This window comes from Nelumbo nucifera, chromosome 2 (genome assembly GCF_055504915.1).
Source record: "Nelumbo nucifera cultivar China Antique chromosome 2, China Antique-T2T, whole genome shotgun sequence".
Lineage (NCBI taxonomy): Eukaryota > Viridiplantae > Streptophyta > Magnoliopsida > Proteales > Nelumbonaceae > Nelumbo > Nelumbo nucifera.
In genome coordinates, this window is record NC_142650.1 from 2,200,314 (window position 1) to 2,218,037 (window position 17,724).

The 17,724-nt window shown below is 39.2% G+C and overlaps 3 protein-coding genes across 4 annotated transcripts; 1 reads left to right on the forward strand and 2 right to left on the reverse strand.

Moving 5' to 3' along the window:
* Positions 1-2,206: 2,206 nt before the first annotated feature.
* On the forward strand, positions 2,207-3,940 carry LOC104594518 (potassium transporter). 2 transcript variants are annotated; one of them, XM_010254823.2, is made up of 3 exons: positions 2,207-2,911; positions 3,110-3,173; positions 3,663-3,940. In XM_010254823.2, exons 1-3 carry the CDS (start codon positions 2,630-2,632, stop codon positions 3,833-3,835), a joined length of 519 nt encoding a protein of 172 aa, XP_010253125.1. In that variant the 5' UTR covers positions 2,207-2,629; the 3' UTR covers positions 3,836-3,940. The 2 variants fall into 2 exon arrangements, with proteins under 2 accessions (XP_010253125.1, XP_088753207.1); XM_088897081.1 differs by having other exon boundaries at positions 2,315-2,911; positions 3,090-3,173; positions 3,663-3,716.
* A 757-nt stretch (positions 3,941-4,697) lies between these two features.
* Positions 4,698-6,122, reverse strand: LOC104594519 (MYB family transcription factor). The gene has a single exon (XM_010254824.3). It carries the CDS (start codon positions 6,120-6,122, stop codon positions 4,698-4,700), a length of 1,425 nt encoding a protein of 474 aa, XP_010253126.1.
* Positions 6,123-14,226: 8,104 nt separating this feature from the next.
* SAUR21 (ARM repeat superfamily protein) lies at positions 14,227-17,013 on the reverse strand. Its single transcript, XM_010254825.3, has one exon. It carries the CDS (start codon positions 16,412-16,414, stop codon positions 14,354-14,356), a length of 2,061 nt encoding a protein of 686 aa, XP_010253127.1. The 5' UTR covers positions 16,415-17,013; the 3' UTR covers positions 14,227-14,353.
* Between the last annotated feature and the right edge of the window lie 711 nt (positions 17,014-17,724).

Genomic DNA, 17,724 nt, shown 5'->3' on the forward strand with positions numbered 1-17,724 from the left:
CAGTTACCTCCCTGTTGTGTTGTTATTTGTCTTGGACGGAAAACGGTGGCCTAATGCATTAGCTTTTCAAAAGTACCCATTTTAATCTTTTATATTATATTGATTCAGATGGAAATTTACTAAAATACACCAAAAAAAATCTCAGTTTTAATTAAAAAATTCTCCTAATCACATTAAGAAGGATAAAGTAATTTTGCTCTATAAAATGTTAGGCCTAATGAAGATTAAAAGGGCAAATCTGACATTTTGAATTATATTGAACGATGTCCTAATAAGTTATAACCATAATTTTGTAACTTTTGAAGTGTCCATTACTGAGACAAAGATGGAAGGGACGTGAAATTACATGGACTTTTGTTAAAGTGAAATTACATGGACTTTTGTTAAAGTGAAACCTCAAGGGAAGGGAGGGTATTATGATCGTCACTTCGTCAGGGAGGTCTGCACTTTTGGGCAACGTTGCTTTGATTCTAGCATCCTTTTACCATCTTAGATATTTCAAAAACCCTAAAATGCCCTTTTTAATTATTTGTAATATTATTGTGCACTTTTCCATTAATATTTTCAAAAATATTCCCGCTGTTAATCTTCAAACCAAAGATCTAGACCATTAATAGCCTCATAGCCAATCAACTGATCTTGAAAATCCAAGTGATGTGGAAAAGATTTGAAACTAAATATCCGGTCCACCACGGATCGATCAAGTGATTCCAAGTGTTGCACTAAATCTAAGTCATACAACCGATAAACCAAATCATCCCAAAGACGATAAGCCATCAAAATTATCTCTTAAGAACAATGAATTAATCCCAACCATCCAAATGATATACCAAGACTTCAATCAATTCAGTCTGGCCAGCCAAAGCAATCAACCCAAGAATCCATGCTTCCAAAACGGTCTTTCTCTTAAGAGTGATGAATTAATTATGACCATCCAAGAATGCAACAATATTAGATCTCAGCCATTCAATTAATGCATGAAATTTTCTTAAAAAATCAGGTGCAAATGACGTATCAAATAAAAAAATAAAATAAAATAAAGATTGTGAAAAGGCATCAAAACAGCACATCAAGGTAATTTTGGAATACATTAGGTTAAAACTGAAACCTCATACCTTCACTTGGATGGCAAAGTGCCAACTTGATGATTGTTAAGGTCTCCTGCTGCTAGTGGTTATAGTGAAAATTTGGGACCAAGAAGAAGAAGATCTTAACTTAGATGAAATTAATCCATTATTCTTGGAAACCATATGAAGGCCTAGATTTTTGAGTTGAATTGGTGGATGCCCTTGATTTGTTAAAATCTCGATATATTACTTGCATAGATGAGATCAGTTGACTGATCCAAGGAAACCACTTTGATGGCATAGATCCTTGTAGAAATACTGGTCATCGATCAGTTGGTCAAGTCAATCAAACATGCCACTCATTGTTTTTACTATGAAACAAGGGTTCACAGAGCCCCCAAATCATGGGGGGGGGGGGGGTATTTGGAGTTTACCCCTTTTCTTTGTTGTGTATATGTATGTGGATGTGGTGCAGCTTTGGCCCGGGGAGAGGTGCGATAAACTAGAGCCAGTTAGTAGGTCTCATGTGGGATCCACTGAGTTTCACTTACATGGAGAGTCTGCACTTCCATGAGTTTCTAACTAATGCGTCATCATCATCATCGCCTCTTTTGCTAATTTTGGTCAGTTATGCTTCTTGAATGGTAGGGAAGGCTGGTCCAAAATTAAACTAAGATATTTGGTTTACGGTTTATGATTTAGAACAAACCGAATTGGGAATTACACAGTTTGGTTCAATTAGATTTGGCGTTTTGAAGTTTGAACGTATGATGAAGAATCGACTTCATGGCTTTTGGGTTAGTAGCAATAATAGCAGGTGCTATTCAAGCCAGCCAGTGGAAGTTGGGCTATAGAGTGTTTTTATCAGATTCAAATTTAACAAAAAGTGTCCGGTTGAAGGATTTTAGTGGCATTTTTATTTTATTTTATTTGCGGTTGGCGGTTGGCGGTTGCGGCTGGGATTTCATTTCAAGCACAAGATGAAGATTTGGCGTTGGCAAATGGCAAATTCTGGTCCACTAGATGTGTTTGCTTCTTCCGTAGGACCGACCATGGAAAGAACGGAACGGTCTGGTCCTATTCAGTATTCACGGTGGATGACAATTGACAAGCCCAGCAGCCTAGGTCGTTAGGTTTTTGCAATTGCAATATGCATGTGGAGAAACAAGAGAACACAAGCTTGCGGCTTCATGCTTTATTATACGCCACAGATTCCCATTCTACCTCTCTACATTACAACAGTACTGGTTTATTCCCTTCGCTTCATATCACTGGTTTTGCCCCATGGTTACTTTTTCCATGATGATGATGATATTTTGTACTTATTGTGATCAATCAAGTTCAAAGGCAACAGCCCAGCCACCTCTTGTTGTTTCAACAGGTTAAACAGGGGGCCACGTTCGGCATCATACACCACTACAATTCCACCATCTCATGTTTCCTTATACACATATATATATATATATATATATATATATAATCTCTGGCGACTCTTCCATCTCATAACCAAAACAAGCACCGTTCTGTGCTTAAAGAATTTAACAAGCAAGAAGCGGGGCGGGATGAAGGCTCTTCCATTGTCGTCTTCGCAAAACTATTGCCCTTCAATTTTAGGGGGTCTCCAAACCCAATACAGGGTGAAGCGCTCTAACTTGAGAGGCGTTTGGGCTAAACTGGATGACAAGGGCAAGAAAGAAGAAGGCAAGAAGAGTAATAAGCAATCTTTGTTTGGGAGTGTGACGGAAGCTCTAGATTTCTCTCAAGTTAGATCCGTCGAGGATGCCCAACTTCTCGAGGAAGCGAGAGAAGCCACAAGGTCTGGAGGAAGGATGACTAGGGAACAGGTAAGCCCCAATAAGGATTCATCCATTCCTTCTTACATGTGTATGTCTATATGTCTGTTATTTCTTAACATGTAATGCAGCTGTTGAGTTGTTCAGTCTTCAGAGAATCAGAATTCAGCTTCTGTATGTGTACAATATTTTCTGTCGATCCATTATCTTTCCTTCTTGACAAATACAGCAACTTAATATTTCCTGCAGTACGGAGCTCTTAGACGTAAAATTGGCGGGACATACAAGGATTTCTTCAAGTCCTACGTCGACGGTAAATCCTACCCAACCCATAACTTGTGCCTTGTCTCATATGGTTTAGGTTTCTTCAAATCCCAATCGAATTATTAGTGTAAAGCGTCGTATGTTTTCAAAATATTTTTCTTTGATCTAACGTCAGAACATAATATGTTCTTCCCGTCTTTCATTTTGAAATTGATAGAGTATTTCAAATTTGCAGCATCAATTTTTTAGATTTAATAAAGCCCTGTTTCTGGAAAGTATTTGCACAGCAGCTACAAGTTATTTGTTTATAAAATTGTCTGATGCAAATAATAATATAATAACAAGTGTTTCAGCCCTTTTTGAGGGTCGTGCTTGGACTTCTTTTTGGCTTCCTGTAATCCTGTTTCTTTTATATTCATTTTTTATTTCTGCTGTGGGTTGTTTCCCCTGTGCAACTTACCCTATTATTTATGTTTTAGTGACGATGCTTTGATTTGTCTTTTTGTTTTTGGCTCTGTTACGTTGTCCTGGAATTTAGTGGATGGGCAATATGTAGAAGATGGTTGGGTTGATAAAACGTGCAAGATCTGCAAGAAAGATACCAAAGGTGAAGCAAGGCAAGTGGACAAGCTCGGAAGATATGTTCATGTTGCCTGTTTGGAGAAGAAAACCAAATCAGGCAATTTCTTTACCAAGCTCTTCTCAATTTAAAAAAAAAAAAAAAAGGTACACGTTCAAGGAATTCTTCTTTTTTCCTTCTCTTGTTTCTGGAATCTAAAGTTCATGATGATAAATATAGCAGGAAATCTTCATTTATTGGAGAATGGCCTTTTTTTACATTGTTTTTTTCCTGCACATCATATGCTGAACTGAACATATTCAAGGTCCAGCATGTGCATTGTAAAGAGATAGCTAAGCTAGGGGCATACATACCAACCACATAATTGTTTCATATACAGCAATGCGACAACAGTATCTTTTGCCTTTAATTGACCATGTTTATGTTAAGTCTTAGTTGCTGATCACCTTCCTCGCAAATTAAACCTTAGAGCCAATTTTGGAAATACTGATGAGCTGAGAAAGAGTTAACAATTCTCGAAAAAACAACATTGAAATTGAATTCGATGATGGTTGGGTACTAAATCAGTCTGGTTGTTAATTGCTATACAAGAAGAAGAGCAGCATACAGAGCATCCTTTAATTAGTTCTCCATTTCCAAGACAATACTTTTGCTTGTACACCAAAATCTTTGCAAACATAATAAGAACATATACACATTCATCATTTGCCAATAATGGAATTGTTGGGGTTCCTCAAAAGCTGCTTTACAAGTAAGAAAATTGCAATTGAGAGATAAGAGATGCACTCAGATACCACACCAACAGCCAACAACAAAAACGGAGCCAACATCTGAAAGTTTGGCATTTATGGGTTTCCTTCCCCCCTACAACCCGCCCAAACCCAATCTATAACAAAACCAAACTACCAAAATTAGCAAATGCTCCTTCTTCCATCCAAAATTCTAAACTCTAAAGACTAAAAAGATGGTTCGACATTTACTAATTAATTAGTACTAGGAATTCATCCTGGACGGGTAAACCCGGGACCTAATCACATCCTCCCCAACTCTGAAACCAGGTGTCACCATGAACCCAACCCTGAGACTTCCATTTTCTCCCTCCACCAGCACCTGTGCATCCTCCTCATCCTTAACCACACTCTCCATATAGACCTCCGAGAATTCGCTTCCTCTCCTGACCCCAAAAATCTCTGCTTTAGGTTTAACTGATGCAGCCAGACCTTGCACGATCCAAACCCACTTCGCCATTTTCACGAACGCCTGGTAGAATGGGGTCCTTGGGTGCCTCCCACTCAACACGAATGTCCTCTGATCCAGATTTCCGAAGAATGACGCCTCCATTTCTGAATGCACTACCAACGGGTACTTCAGTCTGCAGAACTTTGCAAAAGTAGAATTTGGGACTTCTACCAAAGCATCAAACGGGTCTTTAAACCTTGCAATCTCATCCACATTTTGGGGCTGGTGCTGGATGGAAAACCCATGGAACATTCGTCTAGAGAGATAGGCTTCGAATGCATACTTCTTGTGAGACCTCTTCGAGTAAACTATTGATTCTTCAATCGAGTCCGCTGCACGGTCGAGATTCCAACCAGACGCTTTCATGAAACTGATCAGTGGCTTCGCAAAATCATGAATGGATTCCGACGCGGCCTTGAGAGCATCTGACAAAGAATTTGGGGAGAAGTTCCTACCTTTCCGAGCATTTTCTTCCTGGAAAGCTTTCTGCTTGAGCTTCTCACTCAGATCGGCATTCTTTCGATCCGATGTCTCCAGCTCTTGCTGTAGCTGGAGGATTACCGAATCTTGAGCTTCGACCTGTGACTGCAACTTACGTAACGTTTTCTCGCGATCTCGAATCTCAGCAAGCAAGAGACAATCCGAAGAAGACGGATCAGATTTGGATTTACTTACTTTCTTCTCCTTGTAAGAGCGCTTGATATCCGAAAGTGCTTTGAGTTTACAGACGACAAGGTCATCGGCAGCTCTGATTTTCTCAGGATCATATGGAATGTGAGCTTCTTGAAGGTGAATGTAAGCTAGTTTGAGGGCTGAAATGGTATCGAAAAGCTTGGGTATCACAGTGAGGACAGAGTCTTGGGGGGGCCTGCCTAGGGTTTCTTCAATGGGCTGGGGATGGATTTTCTGGAAATCGTATTCCGCCTCTTCGGTAGCATCGCTGCTGTCTTCGGTTGCAGGACCATTGTTGCCGTGGTGGTGATTAGGGGTTTCACCGGGGAAGACCCCAATGGATTTCAACCTGCAAACCTTGGCAAATCTATAGACAATGTCTGAAATGTTAGAAGAAGGTTTAACAGGCTTTGTTGCAGAGTCCATTGGCTGAAAATCTTTGCAAGAGAATGTAAGCAGATAACGTGGGCCTGAACGATGCAACTGGGATTCTGCTTCTAGAATCATACCAAAAGGGACTGAGAAAATCAATTGAAGTCCTCAACGAAATGCGGGATTCCCGCTCAAATGCCTTGTTATGAAAACATTAAAGATCCAACTTACAAACAAGCGCCCCAAAAATATTCATTTATTTCTTTTCGGCCTCATCAGTTCGACATTTCCAAAACACGTTCATTCATATAAACATATATAATAAAACCCAGATTTAAACATTCATGGTAATTGGTTTCTTTTCCTTGTAGAAATCTAGACGGTTCGAGGCTTCGACGCTTGGCACAGTTTAATTAAAGATCAATTCTTTTGTCAGTTCAAAGAAAATAAATAAATAAAAAGCATAGAATCGGACCATCAAACGACGCACTTAACACTGTATTGGAAATGCTTAGTTTTAATTTTACAGCTTAAAACACCTAGATTTCCGGTCCGGAACTTCTTCGATCTGAGAAAACAAGAGCTTGTTGCTCTACAACTCTAACGACAAACCGTGTTCCGGAAGAGCAAATACAATACTAAAAAGGATCAGGTTTTCACCAGGGGAAAAAAGAAACAGATAACAAATAGAGTGTGGGGGATTCGAGATCTAATCTGAAAAATCCTCACTTGCGATTTTAGAAACCCAATGGCTTTGTAATTTGAAAGTCTCCTGTAACTCTTTCTGAAAAAAAAAGGAAAAGGAAAAGCAGTGATTTAGGTTTAAAAATCCCAACAGTGTCAGAATCTAAGAGTTGATCATAAGAAAAGGAGTCGGGGGGTTGCAGCGAACTACAGAAAATCTGTCTGAATCTTAGAAAGTAAGTGCCAAAGTGGTGTAGGAAGAGTTTCGGTCGGACGATGGAGCTTTCGTGATTTGAATGGCCGCGAAAGATGAACTTCACCGTCCGTCCGTCCGTCCGTCCGTCGAAGAAGGAACAACTCTGATGCGCTGAAACGACAGTCTCCCGCTCCTCTCTTTCTCTCTGGGAGGCTGATGAGTGACGTTGAGATTGATTCCCTCTTGTTTCCTGATTGTTGGTATTGGTAAGGTTTACTGCCGCGCCCAAAAAAAGATGGGATGAAATGCATGGAAAAAGACGCCCATGAACCCAGATATTGTGCAGAGTGATTTAATAATGGCCGCAGATTTTGAATTCCTCTTCTCCCCCTGTTCCCTTGTTGGACGTTGAGACAGAGTTGGATGTTTAAAAAAAGTGCCGCACGCGAAGGAAGGAAAGGGAATTGCCAAACTTCTGTTTCTGCGATTTCTGCCACAGCTCCTGTCTGTCAGTCGTGTTGTCATGTTCGAGGCAAAGTGTTCCCTTTCAAATTTTCAAATCATTAAAATGATAATGCACATATGGCATCATTATATAATGATGATTCGTATTAGGAACACCACATAGCTGCCGTTCCTTCATGTTAGTGTTTGGCTGGGCAGCTTATTATACTGAAACACGTATTACGTATACCAACTCAACGGTCATCCACTCTCAGCCATCGGAGATCGGACCACTTTCAGCTCCTAGGACAGGGATATGCTACCCACTGCACTCTCCCAACGATGTCCCATGCAGATGCAGCACTGCAGCTGTACATTGTCAATACCCGGCCCGGCCCGGGCCGGGCTCGGGCCGGGCTTTTATTGTGTATTAACAAATTTTTTTAAGGCCCGAGCCCGAGCCCGGCCCAACCATCAGGCCTACAACTTGGGCCCGAGTCCGGCCCTCATAAAAAGCCCGAAGCTCGAGCCAGGGCCCGGGCCCGAAATATTATTATTATTAATGTTGAAGCAGCTGAATAGAGAGAGATAGATTGAAATTATAAAGAAAAGAATAATATATATATATATATTAAATTATAAATATTATATTATTTATATATTTTATATAATATATAAAACACATTTTATGACTTTTATAAAATATATAATACTGAGTCGAGCTGGGATTTTTTGACAAATCCCGAGCCCGGCCCGAAACACAGTCGGGCTTACTGTGTTAAGCCCGAGGTCAGGCCCGCGGGCCTAATTATATGACCAAGAGAGGCTGGGGTGCGGGCCGGGCCGTCGGGCTACCCGGACCATGAACAGGTCTAATTGTCAATATCTCCTTGTCATTCATGAATTTACATCTGTGTCTTACACCACATCCCAACCGTCTATTGGAATCATCTCCCAATGCCTAACTATGGGAGATATTCCCAATGCGCGTAGAGATATGCATGTGAGCCGCCTACCGGGCACATTTGCGAACTCGTCATCGATGTTCAGACCTGTTCATGGGTCGAGCCGGGTTGGATTCAGGCCGGACTTCGTATGTATCAAAAGAATATATTCAGGCCTGAGCTCAGCCGTTATATAAAGCTCGAAACCTGGGTTCAAGCCCGAGCTCGACCAAAAATTTGAAAACATAAATTTTTTTATCCAATAAAAAAATGATTGATTTATATTAAAAATATTTAAAACTAAAAAATAATAAATATCTCACTATTATTTGAAAAAAAAAAGAAAAAGAACAAAAAAAATATATTGCATATATAATATTTATTAAATAAAAGGGATTGCCTAGAATAAGAGCTGGAAGGAATTTTGGCATCATGGTCAATGTTATTCTATTACAATCTCCAACCACAAAAGTTGTTTGGTTTGGCTCTTTACCAAAACGTGGTATGGATGAGTTGTATCCCTGGCTTTAGCTGATTGTCTATACATGCGGTGGGCTGAAGAGATTCAGGATAATCATATTCATCACTTTCCTTTCATTATGCACCAGTTCTCTTGTCCTCAATGTAACTGCTCATTCTCTAGCCCAAACACTCTTTTATCTTTGTCTAGGTCATATAATTGGTCGTCGCCTCCTTCATTTCTAACGTCTGTACTCACTCGCGATAAGTTTTTATGTCGCTTTGCCCTTTTTTATACTTTTTTTTCGCTTCAATATATATATTTGATGTCGTTCAATCCGAGGTAGTGTATGAACCAAGGATGACAACCAGATAGTCCTTTTTAGCAGGTCGGGGCCGAGTTTCATGGACGAGACCGCACTTCAAGACCTGTAATCAAGGATGAAGTCAGAGGCCCGAGGAGTTATCCCCAGGTAAGTATTCTGACGCTCAAGTCGGTACGAGGGGGTGGATGGCCGGGCCGAGCTACAGGGATGATGGTCCCAGCTAATTAGTAGAATGGGTGCTAGAAATTGGGAGTTCTTTACCTTGAGCATGGAGTACCTTTTTATAGTCAGAGGGTTCGTATCCTGGTCGGAATAGGGTTCCAGGGAAATCGTGACAGCGTTCCCCACTGAGGTTACAGGGGGTAGAGTCCTACTACTCGGCAGAGTTGTCTTCCCATCCCTATCCGCTAGGCGAGCTTATCCGTGAGGCGCGTAGCTGACATGGTCGACGGGATCATGGTAATGTCGTAGCTCGGCCGGACATCGCCAACATGGCCGAGCTGTGATAGATGGCCGTAGGCCTCTGGGCCAGCTCAGCTATGTCGCCAATAATATTAATAATATAATAACTAAAAATGATTTTCATGTACAAATAAATATGGCAACTTCTATGGTGCTGGAAAAGTTATGGAACGTGAAAATAGTAAAAAACTTTAGCCCGTCAGAAACCCATATGAATTTAATCGTTTTTGGTACCAACACCTTAGTGGGTCACTCTATAAACATATAAGGCCCCATTTGGTTCGCAGGAATAGGGGTTTGGAATCGGAATCGGAATGAGTTATTCTGATTCCAACTGTTTGGTTGGGCAGAATCAAAATCTCAATCCCATTCCTGCTAGAAAGGCATTCTCCCATTTTAGGGAATGGCCATTCCCTGCCCCTCCCTTGGGAATAAAATCCCACTCCTGCTGATTTTAGTTTCCATTCTCATTCTTGTTTGAACCAAACAGACTATGGGATTGGACCATTCCGATTCCAATTCTAGAGGATTTCAATTCCGATTCCGACTACAAACCAAATGGACCCGAAATTCAAACATAATCGACTCTGCTCTTTTCAAAGAATATTCCTCCAAGACTTCTGGAAATTCTATCTAGAATGTTGAGGATCCCTGGATAAAAGAAAGTTGAATCTTAGATTGGGGCTCCAATTTTAAATGGTTGAATTTCCAATAAAGCCTTCAATGAGCGTTTGGACAAAATAAATAATAAACTGGTGGGCTAAAAAAAGAAAACGTCGTCATTTGCTCACAGATTTACTCTCCTAAATCTCACTATTAGTTCCTAGCTAATGCGCCTTTCATCCAAACGTTTTTGTTCCATTAGACAGAAATTATCCATTATTTTATTATCTTTGTCAAAATAATTAAAAATAAAAACAATAAAAAAGGAAAACATAAATGAGTCCCAACTCCCAACTGGTTTAGGTTTTCCTTTTTCATTGTTTTTATTTTTAATTATTTTGACAAAGATAATAAAATAATTGGTAATTTTTGTCTAACGGAGCAAAAACGTTTAAATGAAAAGCGCATTAATTGGGACATGTGTCACACAGTTATTATGTGCTCAGTCATTATGTTTACCTAATGTGCCTACTACGTCTAAACCCCAATATATGTTACCCAAAAGTTGGGGTGTGCTTGGTCTAAACAACCTGTCTTAGGTGAATGAAGCCTATCTTGCCAAGCTTGAATGGAAAATTCTTAAGGTTAAATTTTGAAAGAGTACAAATGCAAATATGTACAGTGTAAATACATACAAAATAATACAAAATATAAGGTTTTACACTCTACATATTTGCATTTGTATTCCTTCCAAACTCAGCCAAAGGATCAAAATAACTTATGGGTAAGAGGTGTTACTCATAAATACCTTAGAAATGAAGATCTTTGGATTATCCCTATTAAAAAAGGAATCTCTTGGGCCTAGAGTGGTTTTCTTAATGCTAGAAACCATTTTAATAGAGGTGTTGGATGGACCATTGGAAATGGTCAGAAAGTTCGTTTCTGGAAATTAAAGATAAATGGATTAACCCTAGCACTATTGAGGAACTAGTGAGTAGAGATTCCCCAAATTTTGATAGTGAAATTATAGTATGTTTGGAACAGTATTAGGCCTATTCTTGTTCCTTTGGATTCTAGGGATGACACCATTATTTAAAGATGTGATCCCAAGGGGAATTTTACCATTAAATCAGCTTGTAAGGAGGCCTGTTGTATGGTATGAGGTAGTGGAGGATTTAATCTCGTTCTTAATAAGATTTGGGGCCTTAAGATCCCCCCAAAATTAAAGACTTTTCGGTACTTTTTCTTAAGTAATTGCCTTCGCACAAAATCAATGCTTAATGGCTCTTGTTGTTTCTGAAATGAAGTTGAGGATACTGAGCATATTTTTCCAAAGTGTACTTTTGCACTGCAAGTGTGGCTAATTTTAAACATCCCATGGATCTTCTGTTCTGGACTGGTGGTGTAATTTACATAACAATCCAAATATAGGGGAATATATATGCCTTATGAAAAATATTGCTTTATTCATTGGTTTTATGGAAAAACAGAAACGAAAAAAAAAAAAAATTGCTTAATAATAGGTCCTCCCCCCTCATCGGCTATTATTGAAAAAAGCTCAACAATCTTTCTGGGAATTTTATTCGGGTTCTTCCTTTGATGATAAAGTGAATAATCCTAGAAAATGAAAAACAGTTACACGGAAAAGGCCAAAAGAATGAATGATTAAGATAAATTTTGATGTCTCAAGAAGAAATGATGGAGCCTTCTCCATTGCTTGTATTGCTATAAATTTCGTGGGATTACATACGTCTGTTCCTATAGAAAAGCAAATCAAGCGGCTGATTGGTTAGCGAATCAAGATCTATTTTCATGAGATTCTCTTCCCTTTTGTTTTTCCTCACTTCCTTTGGACTTAATGAACATCCGTAAAAGTGACTCTTGGGACCAAGCTATCCGCCTATTTCTTACAAAAAAGAAAAAAGTATATTTAAACATAATCATATCAGATAATATTGGTTGGATCAATATTCGGTCACCAATTATAGAAGAATTAAATTCTAATCACGCTTAACCAGATCAGATTCAAAATTGAATTCTGATAAAACAGTCAACTGAAGTTTCTTTTCGCAAAAGATTTAGGTAATTAACTATTATTCATGGCAATGGTATTGCATAACTATTAGCTACTTTTTTACCCAAGAAACGAGTGCGATTGCTTTCATGGTTTTGTGTGATTGCTCTTGAACATAAAAAACACAATTTACATTCTGTAACATTGATTATAGTTAATTTAGAAATTAATAACTGTTTCACAACCAAAAATAGAGAGGTTTTGGACTAAGATAGTTTTCATTAATACATAATACATATATTGAAAAAATCTACTTGATGGTTGATAACATGGAGAGCCCTACCACTCTCAAAACAAACAATGTCATTTTAAATCAGGCAACGAGAGGTTTTTGTGGCTTATAGATTAGTTTATTTTAAATTTGCAACCAAATTAGAACAGTATGTTTTATATATAGTTATATGATTGAAAAACAAAAAACCATGTGAATAATAATCTAAAACCAAGAGATTCTATGGAGTGTTAAAAAACTGGGGGATTTTGTGCTTTTAAAACCTTGGGTTTACAATTCTAAAACCACAAACTCATCTACAAGAAAGCCAGCGGCGGCAGTTGAGAGAAACTGGGGGCTGTTTTATCCTAAAAGCAATACAAGGCCTGTTTATCCCATAAGTTTGATGGTAGAACGCCACAAGTTTTATTATCTTGGAGTGATATATTTCATTCAATATTCAGTTATATTAAATAGCAGTATAGGGCCCCTTGGATTTAACATTTTATAAACAAAATCACTATTGTTATATAATAAAAATCTTGGATAATTAATCTTAAATTCAAGGCAAGTATATTACAGAAGAGTCTTTAATTAAGAATAAATATCACTTTGATTCTTATTAATATTAAACGTCAAATTAGCCTTTGTATCTTTCTGAGAACTGACATGATAAAATAATAAAAGAAGTTGAGGAGGCAACCCATCCCATTCAATAAATAAATAAATCAAGAAGAAAAAAAAAAAAGTAGTTTCTACTTCAAATCAAGAAGAAAAGTAGTTTGTAGAAAATATATAATATTCAAATTACCAAATTTAATCAAAATCTGTTTGAAAAGATTTGAGAATTTGAATATTAATAGGATGGAATTAATTCCTATTTTTTGGGTTAAATAGGATGATATTCAAATCTAGGTAGATTAAATCTAAACCGATTCATTAATTTACAATCTTATGGAGAAAAAAAAAGGGGGGAAATTATCTAAAACTCACTATGACTTTTCATCATTTTTCTTAAATTCATCATTAACTCACTATGAAATGTCCAGGGAATCCCATATCAGTACGTTGACGTTAAATAGACTAACAGATGTTGGTAATTTACTATTTTACCATTTATTCTGTTGTAAATGAAAAATGAAGCAAAATTTTGATAAAAAAAAAACAACAAAAATATATCTCGAATATCTGTCTAAAATATTTTCCACCCATTTTACATATTCAAGTAAAAAAGAGAGCTTCAAATAATTAAAGAAAAGAAAAAAAAAAAAAAAGCTTTTGGTTGAAATCAAACTCATCTGACAATTGGTCAAAAAAAATATATTTATGCTGATGTCGACAACTTCCGTGGATTTAACACCAAGCGTGTTCTTACGGTACTTGCTGAGTTTTGGGAAAATACAATGTCACTGACATGGGGTTACTAGATGTTTTGAAAAAGTTAAAGTTATGGTGAATTTTAGACAATTTTCAAAAAAAAAAAAATTAGTTTAACTTTTTTGAGGTTACTACTACATGTTATTACAAATGAAAGTTATAATTATACAAGAAGAAAACGATAAGAGGCGTGGGAAAATAGGAAACCAAAAGCGGATCAAAATTTTGGGATGCTTGTCATATTGACGAGAAGTCTAGTAGGCACATATCAGCATCATATTGTTAAATATTGGAATGATATTTGCTTGTACAAGTTACTAAACGATTTTTTTATTAATTTTTTTTTTTTTGGGTATCAATCACTTGTAGCTAATAGTCTCTGATGGATTACTGTTAACATTTCTTTCCACCATGATCATTAGTTATTGTTATTCCAACTGCATTCATGTCATCAAAAGATTTGAAAAACAACAAATTATCAAAGCATAGCCGAAAAGAGTGAATTACAGGATTGAATTTTCTTTCCAAATTAATATACACTTAAAGAAATTTAGTAGAATAAAAATCAATGAAATAAAGAAAAGTTTCAAACATGCAGAATAGTCCTCGATGTGGTATTGGTAACGGCAGTCGAAGAGAATCCTTCCTGCATTTGATGATGTTGATGTTGATGATAATCCACCCCGGCGGACCAGCGACGAAGAATCCGTAATAGTGAGGCTGCTTTCTGTTTTGCTCTAGCTGTTCCGCCAGCGCCACCCATCAGTTCCCATATTGCCCTTTCAATCCCTCGCGTTTCCGCGAGTAGCGCCACCACCTGCTGCCCGCCATTCCGACACACTGAAACAAGTGCTGAGGCAGCACTCTCTCTCGCTCTCTCCGGACCATTCCTCAACACCAACGCAATCTTTCTAACGGCCTGGTTAGCCGATGCAACGGCCAGCGCTCCGCCCCTCTTGGCTATTGCTGCTAGAATTGTCACCGCCTCCTCCGGTAATTCATCCACGACCTCCACTACCGTCTCCACTATCCCTCCTTCAACTAACCTTTTAACGACCTCCCTCTCTCCCGCCAAATTCAAAATTGCCGCTAAAGCATCTCTCTTTGAACTGGAGGGCCCCGCCTTAGCCAGCTCTATCAATCCTTTTATGATGCGCGTCTTCCTCCCCAGCTTCTTTCTATAGTCGTGCACGGCTGTTAAGCTGAAAATCGTGGCCGCTGCATTACCCCTTGCCTCCCACATGACACCTGATCTCAACACCCCGATAACGCCGTCCAACACGCCGTTTGTTTCCATTATCCTGGTTTTATTGGCGTCCAGGATGGAAAGATTGAGAATCGTCGTAACGGCGTTAACCTGCAAGTTTGGGTCCTCCGAACCTAGGTACCTTACTAGCGATGTAATGGCCCCGGCCTCGGCGATGCATGCTCGGCTATCCGAGTCCGTTTTGGCAAGTACTCGGAGCTCGTGAACAATGCGATTGGCCGCCTCTGTTGACGGAGAAGACGATAGTTTGTTGACGAGGAATGTAGCGGTCATCTTCGTTGCCTCTAAAGCTGCTTTGTTAACTATCACGCTGTTGACTTTGGATTTGGAGTTGGAGTCTTCGGCTTCAATCGGAATTTTCTGCTCGCGGCACCATAGCAGTATCAGGTTCTTCAATGCCAGGTTGGGTATCATGTTCGTGTGGGACAAGGTTTGACCTGTCTTTGGACACGTCTTGTGCCCTGAATCGATCCAGAGGCCGATGGAGGCTCGATCGTAGGTATGTCCCGTGGCCACGACGACTGGATCTCGCATCAATTCGAGGCTGATAGGACACCGGAAATCGGCAGGAAAAATGGTATCTGTCACCAGAGAATCATGTTTACCGTCGGAAGTCGGCGTCGATGCTCCGAAGAGAACGCACTTCCCGTAGCGAACGAGACCCATCAAAGCGACCATCTCCGCTGTGGATTTCTCGCAGTTCTGATTACGAACCTCGTCTTGGAGACTCTCGATCTCGTCTCTGCAGCTGATGGAATCACGCAAACCCAATTTGTCAAAGATGTGTGCCAGCTTTGACTGATCAGGAACGATTTCTTGCTTAATCTGATCTAATAGCTTCAATACATCATGTCTAAGACTCTTGTTCCCGGGATCGATAAAAGCTTCTATCTCCCCTCGGCACTGCTTTCTGACGAGAAGGACAATCTCCTTGACATCATGGCTCAAATCGAAGTCCTTAACAGGAAATATATCGAGAAGGGTGGACAAATCCAGCGTCAGCTCGTGAAAGCTGTTAGCGACAGATTCGTTCTGCATGAGAAGCCACATCTTGCTCCCATTGGAGCAATCTTCTATCAATGTCTTGATTCTCTGCAAGACGATGTAAATCTCTTGGAAGCACAGAACGGCGGTTTGAGGAAGAAAAGTGATGGAAGTGCGTAGAATCTCCTCGAATAAAACAGCAAGGAGTTTGGACTTTCGGATGATGGAAGACGAAGCACGGCTGAGAAGAAACTGGAGAGGTTTGAGGTCAGAGATCTCTTGAGAGAGAAGCAGCAGCGATTGAACCAGTTTGCGGTCGGAAACATTTGGAGAAATGAAAGACCCGGCGGATGGTCGTCGTTTCCTCGGTGGGAAATGCTGAGGAGAAATTGCCATGAAAAAATTAGGAAGCAATACAGTTTTCAGACCGAGAGAAAGAGAGGGGGAGAGCAAGATTCCTTGTCTTTCTAATGATAAAAAGAGAGAAATGAAAACTAAAAACAGGGAAATGGATTTTTCCTTGGGGTATTAATGGAACCGGGAGGTCGGCAGATGATAGGAGAGCTTGTGTGATTTTGGAATTAGGAGATGAGTAAAGAATTGAATAGATGATAATGATGAAGAAGAAGATGATGATGATGATGATGATGATGATGATGATAAAGAGCATCATCCGCCGCATTCCGTTTTTATTCAAGTTTGGAAAAATGTGCAGTGGGTCTATAGTTCAACCTTAATATTTAGTCAAAATTAATATTTCCTTGTCAACGCTTTCGTGCGCGAGCCGGCGAGCGTTATATTGGGCTCTGACCGTTGGATCAATTCAATACAACCCTTCTTCCCCATACATCTTTCTTTGACAGCAGCCGGCGGCCAGCAGCTACACATGGTTGAGTGTTTTTTCTTTCATATTTTTATAATATAATATATTTTACTGCATTATTGTTCTTTCTCTTTATTTTGTTTATAATGGAACCGTAACGCATTAAGCAAATGGAGTTGTTGAGGAGCTGTTGTTGTTTTATTTTTTATTTATTTTTCTTTTTCTTTCTTTTGTTTTTTATGCATGAGCTGTTGGTGAGACTTGTTCCATCATTTTTTCTATTTATTTGTATATATGATTCGATCGAAATTTTCTAGTTGTTTCTCATGCTCGATCGGCTATTATTATTATTATTATTATTTCAAATTATTATTATTATTATTATTTCAAAACTCAAAAGGGACTAATATATAGTTGATGTAAGGTTGTGATGAATCAATCATCAGGCGATCAGGCATGAGGCATTGAGCCGCCCCGTTTGGTTTTCTAAGGTTGATGGAAAGAGTAGAAAACTAAAGAGGTGGATGTGATGAATGGGAGTGAGTCACTAGTTGTGGGCGTTACGAGAGTAGAATTATGCAACGCCACAAGGGTGGTCGCAGAAAGCTGAAAGCTTCTTCTAGCCTTCTACCGGGTTGACCTGGCACGCTCAAGAGCCCGGGTTTGTTAAAGGGATGACCACGACAATGTTAATCTCATCTCACATTTCATGTAGATGTAGAGTATTATTTCTTAGTTAATGCCAAACTTGAGGGGAGAGTTTAGAGAGAGAAAATATTGGATGGCGAAACCAGCTGGATGCGCAAGTGGTTGGTTAGGGTTAGGGTTAGGGTTAGGGTTAAGATTAGGTTAAGGCAAGGGGGCCACGTCCACATGACCACAT